At 38.1% G+C, this 22274-nt stretch overlaps 1 protein-coding gene across 2 annotated transcripts; it reads left to right on the forward strand.

Moving 5' to 3' along the window:
• Window positions 1-3837: 3837 nt before the first annotated feature.
• HDA2 (histone deacetylase 2) lies at window positions 3838-20546 on the forward strand. Of its 2 annotated transcripts, XM_088957750.1 has the most exons (13): window positions 3838-4398; window positions 4491-4546; window positions 5780-5897; window positions 8124-8186; window positions 8442-8510; window positions 9272-9438; window positions 9575-9639; window positions 9927-9973; window positions 10191-10235; window positions 10337-10387; window positions 12369-12455; window positions 19241-19328; window positions 20194-20546. In XM_088957750.1, the coding sequence occupies exons 1-13, from the start codon at window positions 4276-4278 to the stop codon at window positions 20292-20294; spliced, it is 1080 nt and encodes a 359-aa protein (XP_088813876.1). In that variant the 5' UTR covers window positions 3838-4275; the 3' UTR covers window positions 20295-20546. The 2 variants fall into 2 exon arrangements, with proteins under 2 accessions (XP_088813876.1, XP_088813877.1); XM_088957751.1 differs by lacking the exon at window positions 12369-12455.
• Window positions 20547-22274: the final 1728 nt, after the last annotated feature.

The following is a 22274-nucleotide window of genomic DNA, read 5'->3' on the forward strand; positions in this document are numbered from 1 at the left end:
CGACCCGGCCCATTGGACCTATTATCTTGCAGTATTCTCTCTGTACGCAAAGATGAAGGGCCACAGCACGCAATTGGGAATAGAAAGATGTGAATCTGTGATTTTGATTGTCTTGTCCGCCACCCCTAGGCGAGTTCTAAGAAAGTGCTACTCCAGCCTCCAACTTCAAGGTTCCTCCAAAGTGGTGTAGCGAATCCCAGTTCCTAACATATCCGGAGCCACGTTACACAGACTCGGGTTCTGCTACCCACAAATTACACAGACTCGGGATCACCACCACCGTATTTTGGGAACAGGGAAATATTTTCAATTACCAGTTATCATGTCTCGTGGGTAGAGACGTGGAACATCTTATGGGTAGCAGATTCGAGCTCTGTTACATAACCGTAAATCTCAATCATCTAACTTTTCCTTTAATATTTCTCTAAACCGTCCATGGCATTCGGTTTTTGGATTTTGAGACAGCAAAGTTGGTCAATCACTTACATGAGGAAAGTTATCAACAGTGGACAAAAATGCTCTTTTTAATAATAGATTTTTATGAATGAAATGGTCATTGACTTATTGGGAAATAAAAGAAAATAAGTAGATGCATAAACAACTTACCAAAAACTGAACAGGCCTTAACGTGAAATCCACTACACAAACTGTTGTAGCCTAGGTTACAACAATGACATCACGGCTTTAGTTATATTATTTAAAATATAATACTATATATATTTCTAACTTTTTATTATGTATTTATATATTTTTTATAATATATATTATAAATATAAAAACAAAAAAAACCAATGAACTGAATTAATGATTAACCAAATTGGTCAATTAATTAACCGATGTCTTAGATTCGATTTCAACTACCGATTTTCTAGAAATCGATAATATCAATTTGATTTAAAAAATAAGTCCACAATTTGATTAACCGAATCATAAGCACCCCTTCTTCACCCGATTCAAGATGTGACCATGGTAATTGATGAGGGTGGATTTGACCCTCCAATGACATTATGACACCTGACACCTCATGACAACTAAGTGCTAACTACATCAGGCGGCTCGCCGCTTACAGGTAGCTCGCCACTTACAGGCAGCTCGTCACCATGCAACACTCATAGGCAGCTCGCCACCATGCAACACTTACAGGCAGCTCGCCACTAGGCAGCTCGCCACCATGCAGCCTAGCACCTTACAAACAGCTCACCACCAAGCAGCTCGACCACCACATGATAATATCACGGAGCTCACCACCGTACCTCGCATTTTACGAGATTATGACTTGTAACGGCTATATTAGCTCACCCACTCCCCGATTCAGGTGGGAATGGGCAGCCTCACCAGTTGGTGGCTTTATCCCCATCTAACACGAAAACAAGTCCCATTACAGCGGGAATCCGAGAACTGCTCCACCAAACCCACAAGGACTCCAGTATATAAAGGCTTCACCCCCTAGAGGCGAAAGGAGAAAAAAGAAGGAAAAATGAGAAAAAGAAAAGGGTGCTCTCTAGCTCTCTAGTTCTCTCATTCTCTGATATCATCTTCAAGTTCTCTACTGTGTGCTAACTTAGCCATCGGAGTGTCCCCGTCGGGTAAGCCACCATGGGTTCTCTGGTTCAGTTCTTGCAAGCAACCAGTTCCCACCGTCTACAAAGATGAGCATATCATCTCCTGCAGGGAGCAGCCGGGTTGCACTACACTAGGGAGCTCAACTTCAGCCCCTGAGTCATCGGCCACTTGGGAGTAGATGGGATGATGAGGTACTTAGCCAAAAAAATGATACGTGACTCGAAACCGTCACATCAATTGGCACTGTCTGTGGGAATATGCTACAAAAAGCTAAGTTCTCATCCTACAAAAAGCTAAGTCCTCTTCTCCCATAAAGCTAAATCCTCACTTTTTAGAAACTGAAGCTCTCACTTTATAGTTTCCATTTTTTATGAACTCAAAGACTATGCAGGGAGCTAACAAACTAAGTAGCTCTAAGGCGCCCACTTGGCGGTCTGCGCGCGGTCTGGCGGCCTGTGCGCGGCCTGGTAGCTTGGCACACACGCTGACCTAGCGCGACCTGGCACGGGCGCCGACCTGGCGGTCTGGCCCAAGCACAAATTGATGAACTGCTAAAAGACTTCCTCATCACTTAAGACCCAGTCGCCTCTTCGGCATGGGCAAAATCAAAGGTCAAAGAGAGTAGACTACGAGTCACTCCCAGAGCCTAAGGGCTAGGGTGCCAAACTGGTAAAGACTTCGGCACCATATAAGACCCAGTCGCCTCTTTGGCATGGGCAAGATTAAGGGGAGTGAACTACAAGTCGCTCCTAGAGCCTAAGGGCTAAAGTACCGAACTAGTAGAGACCTTGGCACTTGGTCAACTCGACACCTCACAAGCAGCTCGGCACCTGGTCAGCCCAGCACCTCATAGGCAGCTAGGCACCTGGTCAGCCAAGCACCTCACAAGCAGCTCGGCACCTGGTCAGCTCGGCACCTCACAGGCAGCTCGACACCTGGTCAACCCAGCACCTCACAGGCAGCTCGACACCTGGTCAGCCAGGCACCTCACAGGCAACTCAACACCTGGTCAGCCCGGCACCTCACAGGCAGTTCGGCACCTGGTCAGCTCGACACCTGGTCAGCCCGGCACCTCACAGGCAGTTCAACACCTAACAGGTCCTAGTTGCCTCCTTGGCATGGGCACTTAAGGCACAATCGCCTCTTCGGCATGGACAAAATCAACAAGAGTGGACTATAAGTCGCTCCCAAAACCTAAGGGCTAAAGTACCGAACTAGCAGAGACCTCGGCACCACTTAAGAAACAATCACCACTTATGAGTCGCTCTCAGAGCCTAAGAAACTGAATTGACGCTTACGAGCTCGTTGAATTACAGGCCGAAAGGAGAAACCTACTCCCTTCGCCGAGTTATCTTCATCTCGGGAGTGAGGGGCAAGTGATGAGGGCGGATTTGGCCCTCCAATGACATTATGACACCTGACACCTCATGACAACTAAGTGCTAACTACACCAGGCAGTTCGCCACCCAAACAACTCAGCACTTACAGGCAGCTCGTCACCATGCAGCACTTGCAGGCAGCTTGCCACCATGCAGCACTTACAAGTAGTTCGCCACCATGCAACCTGGCACCTTACAGACATCTTGCCACCAAGATGCTTGGCTCCTCATAGGCAGCTTGACCACTGCATGATAATTCCAAGGAGATCACCATCGTACCCCGCATTTTACGAGATTATGACTTATAACGGTTATATTAGCTCACCCACTCCCTGATTCAGGCGGGAAAGGGCAACCTCACCAGTTGGTGGCTTTATCCCCACCTAACACAAAAACATGTCCCCATCACAGCGGGAATCCGAGAACTGCTCCACCAAACCCACAAAGACTCTAGTCAATAAAGGCTTCACCCCCTAGGGGTGAAAAGAGGAAAAAATAGGAAAAATGAGAAAAAGAAAAGGGTGCTCTCTAGCTCTCTAGATCTCTCATTCTCTAATATCATCTTCAAGTTCTTTACTGTGTGCTAACTTAGCCATCGGAGTATCCCTGTCGGGTAAGCCACCCTAGGTTCTCTGATTCAGTTCTTGCAGACAATCAGTTCCCATCATCTACAAATATGAGCAGATCATCTCCTGTAGGGAACAACCGAATTGCACTATACTAGGGTCACTTCAGCCCTTGAACCATCAACCACCTAGGAGCATATGGGATGACGAATTACTTAGCAAAAAAAAATAATACGTGATCCGAAACCGTCACATCACTAATTGCTAATGCATCGAGAATTACCATTCACGAATCGGTTTTATTAGCCCAAGGCTACGCCAACGGGCGTATCATATTTTTCATTTTTCTCACATTTCACCATATCCATGTCTACGTGGGGGAGTGCTGTCAACATTACGAATCGTACAACTGTTGAGTTCAGAGTTCCCCAACTTCAACAGTACACTGTTGCATTTCTACCACATGTTCACCTCCAATTTCAACGGTATAAACTGCTTTTTCAATTTCTCCGCGGAAAACCGCCACAAAGGATAACCCAAAATCCTTCTGTCTGTCTCTCCCTTCTCCAATACTCTCTTTCTCTCGACACAACAACACAACAACTTGACAGTCACTGAGGACGGTGACTCGAATTTTGCCGAGTCAAACTCGGAATAAAGAAAATCCCAAAATACCTTTCTCCCTCCTCATATTATCTGCAATCACGAGGTCCTCTCAGCTTGTCTTGCGCTCCGTTTCCTTCGGTTTTGCAATTCGTGTTCGGCGAATGGCCACTGCGTCTTCCTCTCCCCCTGCGGTCTCAGGTGGTTCGGCTGCTACTGGTTCTGAAACCCTACGCAAAAATCAAATTCTTTCGAGCAAGCTCTACTTTGATGTGCCCCTCACTAAGGTAATTCCGTTCTGGAGAAAACATTATTTTATTTGATTTACATCTACGACTATCTGATTTTCTTTTCTTTTTTTTTCTTTGTAATTGGTCAGGTTCCTGTTATTTACTCGTCCTCCTATGACATCGCATTTCTTGGAATCGAGAAGCTGTAAGCAGGATTTTTGTTTCTTTCTTTGTTTTAACTTTAAATGTTGAAATTGCTTTTCTATTGCTCTGTATACGTTTCTGATTGATTTTTGTCTGTCTATTCTTAAATTAACTAGGTGTTATCAAGTAGTATTTTACTAAATAGAGGAATGTTCGCTTAGAAATTATAGGTTAGCTAAAGACAACAGCCCTAGTCCATGTCTCTTGCTGTTGATGTTGCGGTTTTATGACTTTATCCTTGGCCTTTGGCCTGTTTTCTCCCACTAAACTTAATTACTTACTAATACTAACCCTGTTGTCAAATAAAAAGTACAAAGAAGGTCCTGACTTGCTCAGCTGGTAAAGTCAGTTGATGTAGTTCCTACTGACATGTGATGGAATTTCAACGTCACCCTCCTGACCCTACCCCCAAATTTGCGTAGCAGAAACAAAAATAAAGACAAAATAATATAGAAAACAAGCTAACATAGTGAATTGAAAACAAAATGAGAAGGAACTTGTGGAGTTCATGTCGAATTGGTCATGGACCTCCCCAACTACCTTTCGTCCACTCTCTGTAAGAAAAAATTCCCGTACAATTTTCCCTAATGAGTTATAGAGGTTGTTTGAATAGTGGTGTTATGGGTTGCACACATACATATATGGCTATAAACCTCTATGTTGTATACTGGACAAATACATGGATAAAGTGACTCAATCCAATTTAACAATAATGCTATAAGAACACAAGATGAATGCATGAATTGATCTTGAATTCTTGATGCTTGGTTGAGTAAAATCATGTCTCATGATAAAATTGTTACCATCATCATATTTAACTATAATATATATACAAAAGTAGGAAAGGAAAGTAGAATACACTGGCACATGGTCAAGATGTCACTCTCTTACTATTTTTTTGGTTGCTTAACTCATGCTTGCAATATGTGCAATCTTAATAGTTCTATTTCAACTTCAGAATCTTATTAATATGCTTCAAGATCATGTGCACTGAACAGATTATTTTTTTGAAAGAAAGCATCTTTTATTTGGGCTCCTAACTCCTAAGTTTTTTAATAGCTGGCTGTTTACCCCATGTAATGTTTTTTCAGCAGAACTACAATGTCAACTGATTCATTTACCCATTTGTTGTATTTTCCAATAATTGGCAATAAAAATATCTCTTTAGGCTGTTAAATTGTATCTGCTTTCATTGCTCATTTATGTCTTAGGATTCTTACCACTATTTTTGTAGGCACCCTTTTGATTCTTCAAAATGGGGTCGAGTACGTGGATTTCTCATAAGAGATGGTGTTCTGGACAAAAAACGAACAGTTGAGCCTGTAGAAGCTTCAAAAGACGATCTGCTAGTGGTAGAAACTAGAAACTGCATTTTCTAGGGTCTCTACTGTTTGCATCCTTTCCATTTTTGTTCTCCCAAAATATTAAAAGATGCACTTTTTTTTTTCTGGAATGCATTATTTATAACCAATGTCTAATATTTGCATTTATGACAAATTTCAATGACCTGCTTTCTTCTTACTAATTCCACTCTAGAAATAATACTTCTTGCTATAACTATTTCACAAAAACTTGCCTACTTGCATGTCTTGGGAAAGATTCTTTGATGTCCAATTCTTTTTTATTCATCTGATATTCTTTTCTTTTTCTGGAAAAGGAAACTGAGTTGCATTGAGTAAAAAAACACATGAAGTATATATAGTAATGTAGAAAATGCAGAGAACTGTGCTACACAAAGAAGTCAATGTTCAAGCCCAAGCTAGATAAATTATTCATAAATGAGTTAAGTTCCATTTGAATCCACCTAATCTGAACCAGAATTTAAAGAATCTCCCTTCTTTTGCTCAGATGGTGAGCAAGTTTCTATGAGCCTCAACAATATCCTTTTTTATCTGAGTATAATTGTAAACTCAGTACAACTTTTTCACTCCTAAGCATTGGGATGGCTCCATAAGCTTTAACATAAATGGTATGTGGCAGATATAGGAATAAAGAACTTACATTTTTTTTTTCTTTTCAAACTTAACTATGCTATTTATTTTGGACACTAGTTTATTGATTGGCCAAAAGAAATGACAATTTTGGAATTGCAAATGATTATTTATTTTCAGAAAGTGGCAGTTAACTTTAGATTGTGGCATCTATTTCAATTAAAAAGGAACCCTAGACCCAGATCTCCAAGAAAATGTATATTGATGTTGTTGGTTTTGTTGCTAGATTTGTGTCAATTCATAGAAGGCAAAATAAACAAATGTTAAATAAATAATCGAATAAATATTGTTGGGATTAGTCTATATATATAACCTGTAAATAGATAGAATATTGAAAAGACATTGTATTATATCCTTTTTTGATAATAAATATTATGTCCTCATATCCTAGTAAAATAACTCCACTGAAAGAAATTCCACCAGTGAAATACAAATCAGACTAGTTTATAACTATGTGCTACTTCTAGCAAAAATGGCTTTTTTTTTTTCAGGGAGAAGCAGAATGTAATGAGCTTTCCTCTAAAACATCTGTCCATCTAAGTCCTAAAATCATTTATCTTTTTACAGTGAAACAAAGTAAAAATTTCTTGACCATAAATCTTTTCTTTTCCCATGTGGCTCCTTTCAAACACCACCTGTTAGTCTCGTGTGGTGACCTCCAAAAACCTGTGTAGGAATGTGTTCACAAAGTATATTTATTATACTATACCTACTTATACATGATTTAATTCATTTCAGTGTGCTTTACAGTAAAAATGTCCTTAGAATATGCTGATATACATGAAGAGTTATATCAATAGAAAAAAACAAAAAGAGTCCAAAGAAAGGTATATATGATAGGTTTTGTCTAGAAGCCTTGGCTTGTGATGGACACATGTCCTTGTCAAAAAGGTCTTGACCAATGCCTCGGATTCTATCTCTAATCTCCATGACCCTTCATCCTAGGGTTGCAAATTGGGTCAGGTTGGGTTGGGAATTTGTTAAAATTTCAATGGACCCGAACCCTTACCCAAGCCCAATGTAGTTGAAATTCTTCAAGCCGGGCAACCCGACCTGCATCCCCGCTTCTTCCTCACTTCCCTTGTAAGCACTGTTTGCATAAATGTGCTTGGAGAGTTTATGGATATGAATACAATAGGCTCGTTAATTGATGAACCATATTCAGAGTTTCTACCTATTTAATATTCCAATTATCTCATTTGTGACTCTTAAAATTGTATTTCAATGTATGGGGTGCATTGTTTGACGGCTTCATGTATTTAGGTGTTGATGTATCAGTCCCAATCATTGTCCAGATTACTTCATAGATTTAGTGATGGTATGGTGCTAAACAGCAGGAACTTTTTTGAGTGTGTTGCTTCTGACCAGATTCTCTTTGGTCCACTGGATTCATGTGAAATTGATTTAGTCCACAGGAATTCTTACATCCATACAGAAATACATGCTTGTGTGCACATGTGATAATGTATGTAGCATTACTGTTTTGTTAGTCTCACCTTTCTACTTTTCTTGTTTAAGAGTGAATAGACTTCCTCAGTTTCTTTGCATGTATATCAATATCAATATGGTAAATTTATTTTTTGACAGGTTCACTCAGAATCATATTTAAATAGCCTAAAGAGTAGCTTGAACGTTTCCATTATAGTGGAGGTAATTTGAAAGCAGATACAGTTGCTTCGTTTTGAGATTTTGTGATTGTGTTCTAGTTCCACTGTAGTTAATTATGATCTGTATTGATCGAAGATGACACCTATACCATAAACTGAGCTCACAATCTCACTATATCACTTCAATGGGTGATATTTTATTTATATTGTATGCTTCCATATTTTCAACAGGGGATTAGTTAGGCCTATGATGTTGTTCAGATGCATAACCATTAATCAATTTTGCTGCATTTTTCAGGTCCCTCCTGTTGCACTGCTGCCTAATTGTCTTGTACAGAAAAAAGTTCTTTATCCATTCCGCATGCAGGTGGAATCCTTGTTCACATTAATTTCTTCATATATTCTATTTGGTGCTTAAGATACGAGCATGAAAACATTGCAGTGAACGTTAGATACTGTAATATCAAAAACATTGTAGTAAAAGTTGTGCATTGGTTAAAAACTTTAGGTATATTTGCTCCTTTCTCTATGGATGGCATCCTTGAAGGATGGAAATGGTTGACATCTTCTTGAACTGGAAGGGGTGTGGCTTTAGTACAATGAAATCCACCAAGTGCTCCTTTCTAACCTGGGGCTTTCAGGTATAAACTGGTTTTAGGAATTGGATTTGACCATATTAGAAATATATTTGGGTTCAGTTGGCTATAGGGAGAACATAAGAGATGAAAGGCTAGAACTCTTGCAAGGAGAGTGTGCAGATTATTTAATTTCAAAAATGTATTGGTGGAAGGGGATTCAAAGGTATTAGTTGGCTGGTTGAGAAACAAGCAAAGACTATGGCAACATCAAGACAATATGAAGGAGATAAAATACTCAGAACAGGATCTAGATTCCATATTCTCTTGGATTCAAAGATCAGCAAATAGTTTGGATGATGCATTGGCCAAACAAGGGGTGAACAGGGACCAATTGTTTTGGGCTCAACTTTAATGTGAATAGGAAGAATGGGTTAGATGGCTGTTTTCCAGCCTAGACCAACTTGTATATAATCCATTCTTTTTCTGATGTAAATGTAATAAAACTTAACAGTTACCAATAAAAAAAGATGCTGAACATGGTTTAATGCAGGTCGGAGGGACTGTTTTGGCAGCAAAGCTTGCAAAAGAACGAGGATGGGCCATAAATCTTGGTGGAGGATTTCATCACTGCTCTGCAGAAAGCGGAGGTGGATTCTGTGTATATGCAGATATTTCTCTTTGCATTCATTATGCTTTTGTCCGATTGAATATTTCAAGGTACTCATAATTGATGCTATGGAAAAATACATAGCCTAGTCCATTTATATATTAGGCTGTAAAAAACGAGTTTCATTGTTTGTCTTCCAAGCATTGCTTTATTTTCTTTTTTTTTTTTGTTTACACATATTTTTAGGGTGATGATCATTGATCTTGATGCACATCAAGGGAATGGACATGAAATGGACTTTGCCAATGACAGTATGGTTTCTTTGCCTTCATTTGTATTGGAACTAACATATCTTGTTTTAAAGGATTTGACTAAAGGCCTCTCGTATTTTTTCTTCTAGATTATTATTACCTTCCCCTTATAGGATTGTTCTCTCCACCTTTCTGTGGATAACGGGCCTTGTGCTTATACTTCACTTTTATCTTTAATAAATTTGTAAATTTGTAGTTATTTACTCCTCAACCTCCCCCCCCCCCCCCCCGCCCCAAACCAGTAAAAAAAAAAAGAAAAGAAAATACTAATAGAATTTTTCCAACAGGTCGGGTTTATATTCTGGATGTGTACAACCCTGAAATATATCCTCGTGTAAGAGATGCTTCTCATGAAATTCGATTTCTTGCAACTAATGAAACTGAAATATTTCTGGTTGTTTAGTTGCTGTTCATAATTGTAAACTTCACCCTTTCCATGCTTCCTTTGATGTCCGTTCTCCAACCATGGAATTAGAATAAGTGATGAACATGGTGATCAAAATCGTACATGTAACTCTTTTTTTTCATTTTTCTCATTTTCCTTTTCTCAGGATTTTGTGGCAAGGAGACACATTAATCAGAGGGTTGAGATAGTGGTATATAACGTGCCTCATCCTTCTCTTATTGAACCAATGAGGTCACAATGTTTTTCCCTTGCTCTTTTCTTTAATTTTTCAAATTCTCTTTTTTTTTTCAGAGTGGGACCAGAACAGATGAATACTTAAAACAATTAGACAAGGCCCTTGAGGTATATATTTGATACCATACTTATGAAAAATTTATCTTACTATAAGTCCTTTCCTTGTCACTTTTTTTCAACAAATGCCTTGCAAGGAAAAATGGGGGAACCAATGTAATGTGTTTACCTGATTAGTTCCTACATCATTCTCTACTTGTGCTTTCTCCCTTTTTCATTCAGAAAACCCAAACCTGTTGAACATCATCTTTGTCAATTAATTTTTTGCCTACAATGTTGATGCATCTACAAAGTGGTCATTATTCATGGCCTGTGCATCATTTATCTGCTAGTTGCCTGCCTTTTTGTGATTGGAGAGTTTCTGCATTAAGATTCAACAGTTTCTAAATCAAGTATTAGCACAAAGTTCATTTTATACTCTCTGCAATTGTTGAGATAGCATAGGTTTTTGCATTATGATTTTGATGTATTGTTATCTCAGTAGACTCTACCTGACAAAGTTGTTTGTCATAGCTTCTTTCTTTCTTTCTTTTTTCACCAAACACTATCTAAGAAGATTTGGTGGTGATTTAAAAAAAAATAAAAGATAAAAAAGGAAAATTGAAAAGAAAAGAGAGCAAAGAAATAGGAAATAGCAGGACAGTGGGTGAAGTATTATAGCTAAACCCATGTCCATGGTTTGGAGTCTCACCAAACCCAAGAAAACAATGGTATTCAATCACCAAAGGCAATAGCTTCTCGTTTCATGAAACAGCAAACAGGTTTATGAGAATTTCAAACTTCCATTAAGAGGAATTGAAGAAAAAACTTGACACGCTTATTATAGAGTTATTTAAGAGTCCCTTCAAGGAAAAAACTCTAACTTGCACTATATGTAATCCCTTTTAAGAGAAGATTCTGGAAGAATAGATTTCAGTCATAGTTGTCATGGAAATACCTAGGTGAGCACATAGGCAAGTAGGTGGTTTTGGGGGATTACCTAATTGCATCACCTCAATGATTTTAGAAAAGGCACTTGCTCAGCCCATTAGATGCATGCCTACTGCCTATGTGGTGTCTAAAGATGCTATGCGGACTTAGTTGTCCAAGCGCTTTCATTTCCCATAGTTATCATTTCAAAGAACTGGATATCTGACTTTACGCTTAGCATTTGGGGAAAATTTTAGGCATGTTCTTTCTCTACCCTTCATCTCTAAGTACTTTTTTCCATGGTTATTTTTTGTAGAATAAGGAAAGGTTCAACTTTGATAGTTACTTTAAGAGTAAGGCACCCATAGAATTAGGGCTGGGTGAACAAGAAAACGAAAAAAAAAAACATGTATAATCCCACCAGAAAAACAAAAAATATATTTTTTTTTTTCTGCTACAATATTGTGTGCATATAATGAGATACTGATTTTTTACATTTCCAGTCATTCTGTGGCGTAGTGAATCTTGATTTGTTAGATAAAGTTTTTATCAACAGTGTAATGATATTTAGGTGCCTAGGTAATGTATTGTTTCCTCTATTCAACTGCTCAAGTGTCTCCCTTATTCTATTTTCTGTATTTGATCCTATTCATCTTTATGTTGTCGTTTGCGTTCTATTCTTATAAACATTTTCAAGTTCTATTTGTGCTGGCTCACTTAAATTGCTTTAAGATCATCAAAACTAGTTTCATTTAGTAACACAGTCACATCATATGCATTATATGGAATGGTTTGACAAAATCAATTTCCTTCTAGAAGGTTTGCATAACGCATGCATGAATGTGATTCATGGTTGAGGATTTTATCTAGCTTAGCATCAAAAGTAATCATGTTGAGCATTACTTATTTTTTCCTCAAGTTCTCTTATCATTCCATCAAAAAGAATCTTGTTGTGAGCTCTCATTGAAGGTTATGCTCTTTTTGTCCTTAACTAACTGGGAAAAAAAAAACATTTGTGAAATTGGGAACTGCACTTGGAGAAATTTTCTTTGCTTACAAATTACTTTGCTCAAAATTGTTGTTATATAGTGTGAACTTGCACAACTTTTAATGCCAACCCTAGGTTGCTGGGCATATGTTTGACCCTGAGTTGGTGGTATACAATGCTGGCACAGATATCCTAGATGGAGATCCTTTAGGCCTGTTGAAGGTAATTCTGCCTTTGGGTTTGATTTGTTCGTTGAGTATATATGCCTACCTATATTTGCCCTGTCCTTGTCACTGCCTACATGAGAAATAAGTCCTCATCCTGATCGTGCATGACATGGATTTTTTTTTTCTTTTGCTTTCAATTATATTGGTTAAGAGTTTCTTCTAAACTTAAAAGCAGGATTTATGTACTGTAGCCACTCTAGAGGTGTCAGGGGGTCGAATGTACATGTATTCAGATCTGAACATTAGTACATGCACAAAGGATAATGGGAGCTCCAAGCTCACAAATAACCAGTAGTGGAAGCTTTTATGGAAATTGACTATTTCTTATAGAAAAAACACTAAAATGTAAAATTCATTTTACACATACAATAAAAAGTAACAGGGGGCAAGGGACTTATTTAGTTCTTATTTCCCTTATATACAATTCAACAACATAAATGTATTTATACAATTATGTTCCATACCCTATTAATTGGATGAAAATTTGGAACTCACTCAGATGTAAATCAGTCCTCTAATATCAAGATTAAATTTAGTGATTAGCAGAATAGAACAGATCTGAATAACTGTATAAGAGAGGAAGATGGCGAAGAGAAGAGGTAAGAGAAGAAGAAGTCGAATTAATCACCCTTCTCCTCTAACCCTAATTTTTATTAATCTCTACAAAATTGATGATGACAAGTATACCCTTAAGTGGGCGGCTAGCATGGCAGTTACATAAAGAAAGTAAAATAAGAACAAATAACAGGCCCATTAAGTGAGGCCCATCAACATAAAATAAAAGATAAAATAAAGGATATCACATGAGAGGTTGTTAGGGCCCATTCGGCCCAGTCTCTTTACACTCCCCCTCAAGCTGAGCATATATGTCAATCATGCCCAACTTGCTTATATAGTGTGTCAATTTCCCCTTGGGAACTCCCTTGGTCAAGATATCAGCCAGTTGCTCTTCTGATGTGATAAATGGTAAACAAACTTCTCCTGAAGAGACTCTTTCCCTTATGAAATGCCTATTAACCTCAATGTGCTTAGTTCTGTCATGCTGAACAGGATTGTGTGCAATGTTGATAGCAGCTTGGTTGTCACAATAGAACATCATTGGTTTTTCGTAGTCCACCCCCAACTCCTCTAGAAGGGATCGTAGCTATAGTAATTCTAACACACCATGAGCCATTGCCCTGTATTCTGCTTCAGCTGAAGATCTAGAAACTACTGATTGTTTCTTACTCCTCCAAGAAACAATATTCCCAGCAACCAGAGCACAATAACCAGAGGTGGACCTTTTGTCATCAATACATCCTGCCCAATCTGCATTAGTAAAGGCTTCCAGTTTCATGTGACCATGCTTAGAAAATAGAATACCTTTCCCTGGAGTACCTTTCAAGTAGCATAGAACCCTTTCTACAGCAGCTAGATGAGTATCTCTGGGAGAATGCATAAACGGACTGAGAACACTTACTGCATAGGAAATATCTGGCCGAGTCATGCAAAGGTATTATAACTTCCCAAGCAGTCTCTGAAACATTCCTTTATCAGACAAAGGTGTGCCATCTGTGGCAGAAAGCTTATGATTAGGATCAATGGGAGCGGAGATGGGTTTAGCTCCAAGTTTACCAATTTCAGCAAGAAGATCAAGGACATATTTGCGCTGAGATATGAATATACCATCCTTAGATCGAGCAACTTCAATGCCCAAGAAATACCAAAGATCTCCCAAATCTTTGATGTCAAATTCAGAGTTGAGAAATGCTTTTAGTTTACTGGCCTCTTCAATGTCATTATCCGTGACCACAATATCATCAACATAAACAATCAAGAAGGTCACCAGAGAGTCATTTCTCTTCAAGAACAGTGTATGATCAAATTGTGTTTGAATGTAGTCGAAGGAGACAAGAGCAGCCCGAAATCTCTCAAACCAAGCCCGATGAGATTGTTTGAGACCATAAAGGGATTTGTGTAGTTTATACACCTTACCTTTCATTTCTTTCCCATACACTCCTGGAGGTAGAGACATACAGACCTCTTCATGCAGTTCTCCATTCAAGAAGGCATTCTTAACATCAAACTGGTGTAGGGGCCAGTCAAAAGTAGCTGCTAGAGAAAGTAAAACCCTGACTAAAGTCAACTTAGCTGCAGGAGCAAATGTCTCCAGATAGTCAATGCCATACATTTGGGTGTAACCCTTAGCAACCAACCGAGCCTTAAACCTCTCAACGTAGCCATCAGAGTGATATTTAATAGTCAACACCCATTTACAACCCACTGGTTCCTTTCCTTCCGGCAAGTCCACAATGTCCTAACAGTGCATCAAGTTCGGTCATCATTAGCATCCCTCCATTCAGCTTGAGATAAAGCTTCCGGTACAGACCTAAGTATCACATCGGAAGAAACAGAGGCAAGAAAAGAGTAGTAGGAAGGGGAGAGAAGGCTGTAAGATAAGTGTTTGGATATACAATGGGCTGTATACTTCCGCTTGCCCTTGCGAAGAGCAATAGGAAGGTCAAGGTCTGGAACGGTCAGAGATGGGTCAGTAGAGGGCTGACCTGTTTCCTCAGGAATGATGGGAGTGGCAAGATGCTCTTCTGAAAGAGTGGAAACAACCTGGACATGCCTGAATCTCTGCCTTTGGTACCACCTCTGGAGAGCAGGAGCAGAAGCAGGAGAAAGAGCAGGGACATCAGAGGTAGGTTCGGTGGAAGAGGTGGACATCCTATGATTGGACTCACAAGGAATGGGAAGCGGAACAGCTGGAGACATAGCAAAGTACTCATCAGATTTCTCCCCCTCAGGAGGAATATTGAAGAAGGGAGTTAACTCTGCAAAGGTGACATCCTGAGATACAAAACGGGTGCCATGAACCGGATCAAAACAACAATAACCCTTCTGTGTGGAAGCATATCCCAGAAACACGCACTTATGAGCCTTGGGTTCAAACTTGTGCCTTTGGTGACTATGAATATGCACATAGGTACACCCAAACACACGGAGAGGAAGAGAAAAGAAATCCTCATCTGGGAAGAGAAGACTAAAAAGGGTTTTAAAGCCAAGGACCCGGGAGGGCATACGGTTGATCAAAAAGGTAGCAGTAAGAACAGCATCTCCCAAAAACCTTATAAGAACATGGGATGCAAATAAAAGGGATCTGGCAACCTCAACCACATGCCTGTTCTTTCTTTCTGCCACCCCGTTTTGTTGTGGAGTGTAGGAATAAGAACTTTGATGAATAACCCCAAAAGTTTTAAGATAGGTGGAGAGGGTTCTCTCAAAATACTCCTTAGCATTGTCAGAGCGGAATATTTTGATATGGGTATTAAGTTGGGTGAGGTTGAGTTCATGAAAATTTTTCACAATAGCTGGTACTTCATCCCTGGATTTCATGAGATAAATCCAAGTGTAACGTGAGTAATCATCAATTGAAAGGATAAAGTACCTGTAACCCCCCATGGTTGGCATGTGATATGGCCCCCACACATCAGAATGAACAATATGGAAAGGAGAAAAAGATCTTTTATTGCTAATTGAATAGGAATGTCTACAATTCTTTGCCAACTCACATGATTCATAATGAAGACTCGATAAAGACACTCCTTTAAACATATCTGGGAACAGATGACTCAAAGCAGAAAAAGACAAGTGACCAAACCGAAAATGACATAATAAAATTTTGTTAACAGACTCTGACACGACTGACTCTAAGGCAACTCCATGAGGTGGTCCCAAAGCTTGATCTGGTGTGCAGCAAGTATATTCCATTCGCCTCATGGCCACTCCCAATCATCCTCTGAGACTGCAAATCCTGAAAAACACAATGAGTGGGAAAGAAAGTTATGCTGCAATTCATTGACTTTGTTAAGCTACTAACAGATAAGAGGTTTGTGTTAAGCTTAGGGACATGAAGAACAGAAGATAAGAACAGGGTGTCAGAGGTCTTTATATCACCTTTACCAGAGATGGGGACAAGGGACCCATCGGCAAGGGATATTTTCTCTTTCCCAGAGAGGAGGTGATATGAGCAAAACAGGTTAGATAGGCTGGTCATATGGTCTGATGCACCGGAATCAATAATCCAAGGGATTTTACGATTACCTGAAGCTGAAGCATGATTCGCAGAAGCACGAGTACCTGAGTGAGCAAAAGCCGATGAAGATGATGTACTGTTGGAAGGGTGAGTTGAAGAAACCGTAGCTTCCAGATGATTTAGGAGCCTCCCATACTTCTCAAAATCCAACTTCATTGCAGCCAACTGCTCAATAGTTGATTTTTCTTCGCTTTCCTTACTTGCCTCTTCAGGCAGTGTAGCAGCAGTAGCAATCTTGGATTTTCCCACCTGACTGCCCTTCTTAGGGTTATTATTGTTCTTAAATCTATCAAGAAGAAGTTCAGGATGAAGCTTCCAGCAGGTGTCCTTTGTATGTTGTGGTTTCTTGCAATATTCACACAACTGCTCTCTTTTCTCAGTAGGGCCCTTCGGTTTCATTCCCGCATGTGCAAAATGTTCTGTAGATGGACTCTGCAACTGCACCTGCCGCCTACTCTCCTCACTACTTATCATAGCACATGCCTGTGAAAGAGTAACTCATCCTTGGCCAAAATGTTCTGTCTAATAATATCAAACTTAGGGTTGAGTCCAGTGAGAAACTCAAACACCCTATTTCTCTCCACTAGCTTTTTATACATTTCAGCATCCTTTTTACTCTCCCATACCACTGTTTCCATAACATCAATTTCCTGCCATAGGGACTTTACTATAGAGTAGTAGATTGCCACACTCTTCTCCCCCTGTCTCAGGTTCTTCACATCACTTTTCAATTTGTATGCTCAGGGTACATTCAGTTTCTGTGAATAGGTCTCAGTCACACTATCCCATATCTCCTTAGCCGAAGACATCCAGAGATAGTGCTAGCTTATATGAAGTTGCATAGAGTTGACTAACCATCCTATAACAGTATAGTTCTCTTGCATCCATCTTTCAAATTTAGGGTCTGTCTCTTCGGGTTTCACCTTGCTGCCTATGAGATACCCTAGTTTTCCTCTACTACAAACATAGATTTTTATAGACTGGGCCCAAGCAAGATAGTTCGTCCCATAATTGTGGTAGCACCCGTCAAAACGGAATCTACTGGAGCAGGTCTAGAAGCTGGCACCTGCTTGAACTCACTTTCGTATGTCTCCATTAATCAAACTAAAATCAAAGAACAAAAAATTTTGACTATGTAAACTTACTTGAAGTCAAACCAGAACTTGGGTGCTTGAAAAACTAGGGTTTTGCTCCGTTCAGCAGATGGACGGGAGAGAGAAGACACTGCCGCACCTACCAGAGTAACCCAAACTCTTCCAAACCTGAACCGTCCTCCTTTAGCAGTCACAAGACACCTTCCAAGCACAGAGCGCCACACCCATGCTTCACCTTTCTTGGTAACTCGAAAATCTCTAGTCGGCTAGGGTTTTGGGCAGCAGCAAAACAGCATCACTTCTTGGCAAAATCTGGCCAGAACTAAACTCTCCAAACCCTTCTACCAACTAGGCAAGTGATTCTCAATACTATAGAGAGCCTATCTCTCCATACACTCTCTTGATTTTATAGTGTATAGGAACAGAGGAAAAAGAAGAAAGAGGAACTAAACCTGCTCTGATACCAAGATGTAAATCAGTCCTCTAATATCAAGATTAAATTTAGTGATTAGCAGAATAGAACAGATCTGAATAACTGTATAAGAGAGGAAGATGGCGAAGAGAAGAGGTAAGAGAAGAAGAAGTCGAATTAATCACCCTTCTCCTCTAACCCTATTTTTTATTAATCTCTAAAAAATTGATGATGACAAGTATACCCTTAATTGGGCGGCCAGCATGGCAGTTACATAAAGAAAGTAAAATAAGAACAAATAACAGGCCCATTAAGTGAGGCCCATCAACATAAAATAAAAGATAAAATAAAGGATATCACATGAGAGGCTGTTAGGGCCCATACGGCCCAGTCTCTTTACACTCCTAATTATCTTTTAATCCTTGGAACCAAATTGGACTCTCTACCTTCTTAATTAGGTATTGATATGTGGTAATTTGGGCTGGATATATTGGCACCACTTTAATGGGATGGACATGGAACATGGATGTCTCTAAATCTACAATGCATGAATCATAGGTGGAAGCATATCCTGGGTTAAGTACTTTTGGCCAGAAAGGACCTTACCACATGGTCAAAGTAACCATTTTCATATTAGAAAGTTGAAACTTTTATGTGTTATTATCACTTAAATGCCTTTCAAGCTGGAGCATTGACTTGAAACAACCATAAGGCTGATAACAGAGTACTAAAGAATCAAAACCCTATCTTAACAAAAAAAGTAGACTCAAAACCCTATGGTCAGACCATAAACTAGATTACATAATCTTACAATATTACCTATATTTCTCAGAACTGCAGATGATGCAGAAAAAAGGCAACTTTGTTGAACCATTTTACATATAGTTGCAATCATCAAAATTAGGTAATCCAATCTTTTATTTCTGTCATAATTTGCAGTGAGAATTGCCAAAATGTTCTCCTGACTTCATGTTACTGTTATTGCTTGAGATTAGACTCTTCCTTCTTCAATATGTAGAATATACAGCACTTTTCTGATTAATTGCTAAATTAAAGTTAAGCACATAAAGTGGACTTTGTGCAATATCATCTATTCAATACAACTATATGATTAATCATATCTTATGGGAAAAATTATCTGTAATGCATAAGATGCTTTATGAAAATATCATTCCTGCCTTTATTCACTACTGCAGGTCAATGCTGATGGTATAACCAGTCGAGATGAGAAGGTATTCAGGTTTGCAAAGGAAAAGAGCATCCCCATTGTTATGCTTACATCAGGTATGGTGAATTTCAACATTTAGTTGGGAAATCAATGTATTTTGGCGAACAATCATTCAAAATGTAGCCCAGCCCTGGTGGGCATGTTTGAAAAGATTGGATTCAAATAGTGCAATTTGGAGGTATGGCAATGGACTTGCTCTGCCTCATCCCTCGGTGGGGAATCTTTGATATGACAGCAACTGAGAGGAGTGGCAATTGACCAGGTTAAATGGGTGAAATATGCTCTTCCTGGCCTCTACTTGGGCAGGATGATGGACCCAATGGAGAATAGCAATGGATATGGGTAATCCAACATTCCCAGCCCCTGCGCAGCACGTTAAGATAAATATTAAAAGGAATGGCAAGGAACCAGGTTAGATGAGTGAACTACACTTCCTAGGCCCTACTAGGACAGGTTCTATTGGGTTCAGTTTATTTAGTATGCACCCCTATTGGGTACAGTCTACAGTGTATGTCCTATCTATCTCCACGTACTTTTTTTTTTGAAAATTATCTCCACGTATTTCATCTTCTTTTAAAGTGTGTGTGTGTGTGTGTGTTATAAACCTATCCCTTCCCTGCCTTGCTCCACCTGGACTTACCTCTTAGCCTGCAACATCTTTCACATACCATGTTAATGGGGTAAACCAGGTTTGGTTGACTTGGATCAAGTACTTATTGATGGCAACTTTGCTGTCACACATATGCATTGTTGAAAGTTGAAACAAATGGTTTACTACAAATCAATGAGCAAATAAAGTGAAAGTGGGTGTGGGTAAAGGGTCTTTACTCTTAAAACATGTTGGTATTTATTTTAATTTGGCACTGCTCTGAGTTTTTTCTTTTCTTAGCTTAAATGAAACATCAACATGTAATGTTCCAGGTGGATATATGAAATCTAGTGCGAGGGTGATAGCAGATTCGATAGTGAACCTCTCCAAGAAATCCTTGATAGATTTGGAAAAGGCTCCAGTGAAAATATAAAAGGTGCTATAAGGGCCTTGCCCATGGCTTTTGTGGTGTTGTTTTAAGTGCATATAGGTTAAAGGCTGGGGTTATGAACTCTGCTACTGCTGCTAGTACTATTAAACAAGAGTGTTTGTATTTTCTAGTGAGTTGGCATTGGCAAACACGAGTGAAAGATGTACAATGTAGCAAGGAAGTGTCAAATTATAGCAGACTAGCAATACTATAACCATAAGGCTGTATATACATGATATTCTAGCTAGTGCTTCAGTTTGTAGTGTAAAAAAAGAAAAAAAGAATTGGGAGACCGTCCACACTCCACACACCAAGATGACATGATATGACCAGAGCATTACAATTTACTAACTGGGTCTAATGATGATGCTAAAAAAAAAAATGTCATCGACAGCTTCTTGGTTGGATCTCTGGGACTGCATCAACATGGTTTGAGGCGGGGAAAAGGAGGTAGAGAAGGTGCAGTGTGATTCTACACCCCGCACAACTCATCCACGATCCACCTGGACCATTCTTTTTCATTCAGTTGGGCTGATGCTTTGCCAATTACGGTCGACCCGTTGGCATGTTGATTGCCGATGCCAAAGACTACCTTCTACCAATTCGGCCTTATACTCAAGCGAAAGAAAAGAGTATAGAATTGTTTTATATTCTTAATTTTTTAAATAATTAATAATTATTTATATTTAGGGTTCAACTATGATATTTGAAAATTTTTTGACCAAGCAATTGGTATCATAAATGTGGTAGTCAATCAGGTGTTATTTACCAAAATTCATGGGTTGATTTCGATTGGTCAAAACTCTTCCGGTAACATATATTTCCCACATCATAGATCTTCCTTTATATTTTATATACTAACAATAATTAATTTCAACTAGGGTTGTTCATCGAACTGATGAGATTGACCAACCCAACCAAGTTAGTTGGTTTTTTAGTATTTTCGGTCAGTTTTGGTTCAACAATTTTTTAACTTGACCAGGTTGGATTAGTTTCACTTTGGTCATTTGTATTAATACTTTATATTTTTAATATAATTTTTAAATATGGGAAAGTGATAAAATTTTCATATTTCTTAATCTAAAATATTTTATATCATAAATTTAATTTTTAATAATGTCATTGTAATTTTTAAAATTTAAATTTAATTTTTTTTTAATTTAAATCTTTTGAACCGTCGACTAAACTAAAAATTGACACAAATTGATACAACCTGAGTTGGCTTGTTTTCACTAATGGTTAGTTGGTTTCGAGTGACCAACTCCCCAACCTGATCAAGTCGATTTGGTTGGTTAAAGGTAATCTCAAATAATAGTTTAATCTCTAATTAATATTAACCAATAAATTGTAACAAAAGTACAATAAATACAATAAGTACAATAAATTAAACTTAAAAAGTTAAATAGCAGTAGTTTAATTTCCAATAATTATTGAAATTTTTTTGTTAAATAACAAAACAAAAATAGATTTTATACATATTATTGAAAATATATTTATCACCAAAAATAATAAGTAATTATTTAAAATACAATAAATATTAGTTTTAGTATATATAAATATATAATAAATGTAAATTAAGATTTTAAAATCATTATTAATAAATATTATTTTTTTAAAAATTATTTTTTAGAATTATTAATTGATATAAGTGAAATTAGTTATTTACAACATTAGTTAGTTATTTAAATAATATCAATATTTAAATTTTAAAATATTAATTATTTATTGAATTTTATATTATAATTATTTTTATAATTCTAAGAATTTTTTAAATTTAATATATAATTTCATTAATTTGACTCTTTAAAATTTAGTTATGTTAAATATTTTGTTAGTTAAAATATTTAGTTAAATATTTAAAATTTTTATTTGAATTTTATTTATTTTAAAGTTATTACATAATATTAAAAATTAAGTATTTAGCTATTTTTAATATTTTATTTAAGATATTTAGTTATTGAAATATTTAAATAATATTTTATT

Source organism: Nelumbo lutea, chromosome 8 (genome assembly GCF_056320005.1).
Source record: "Nelumbo lutea isolate HS-2025 chromosome 8, American lotus-T2T, whole genome shotgun sequence".
Taxonomy (NCBI): domain Eukaryota; kingdom Viridiplantae; phylum Streptophyta; class Magnoliopsida; order Proteales; family Nelumbonaceae; genus Nelumbo; species Nelumbo lutea.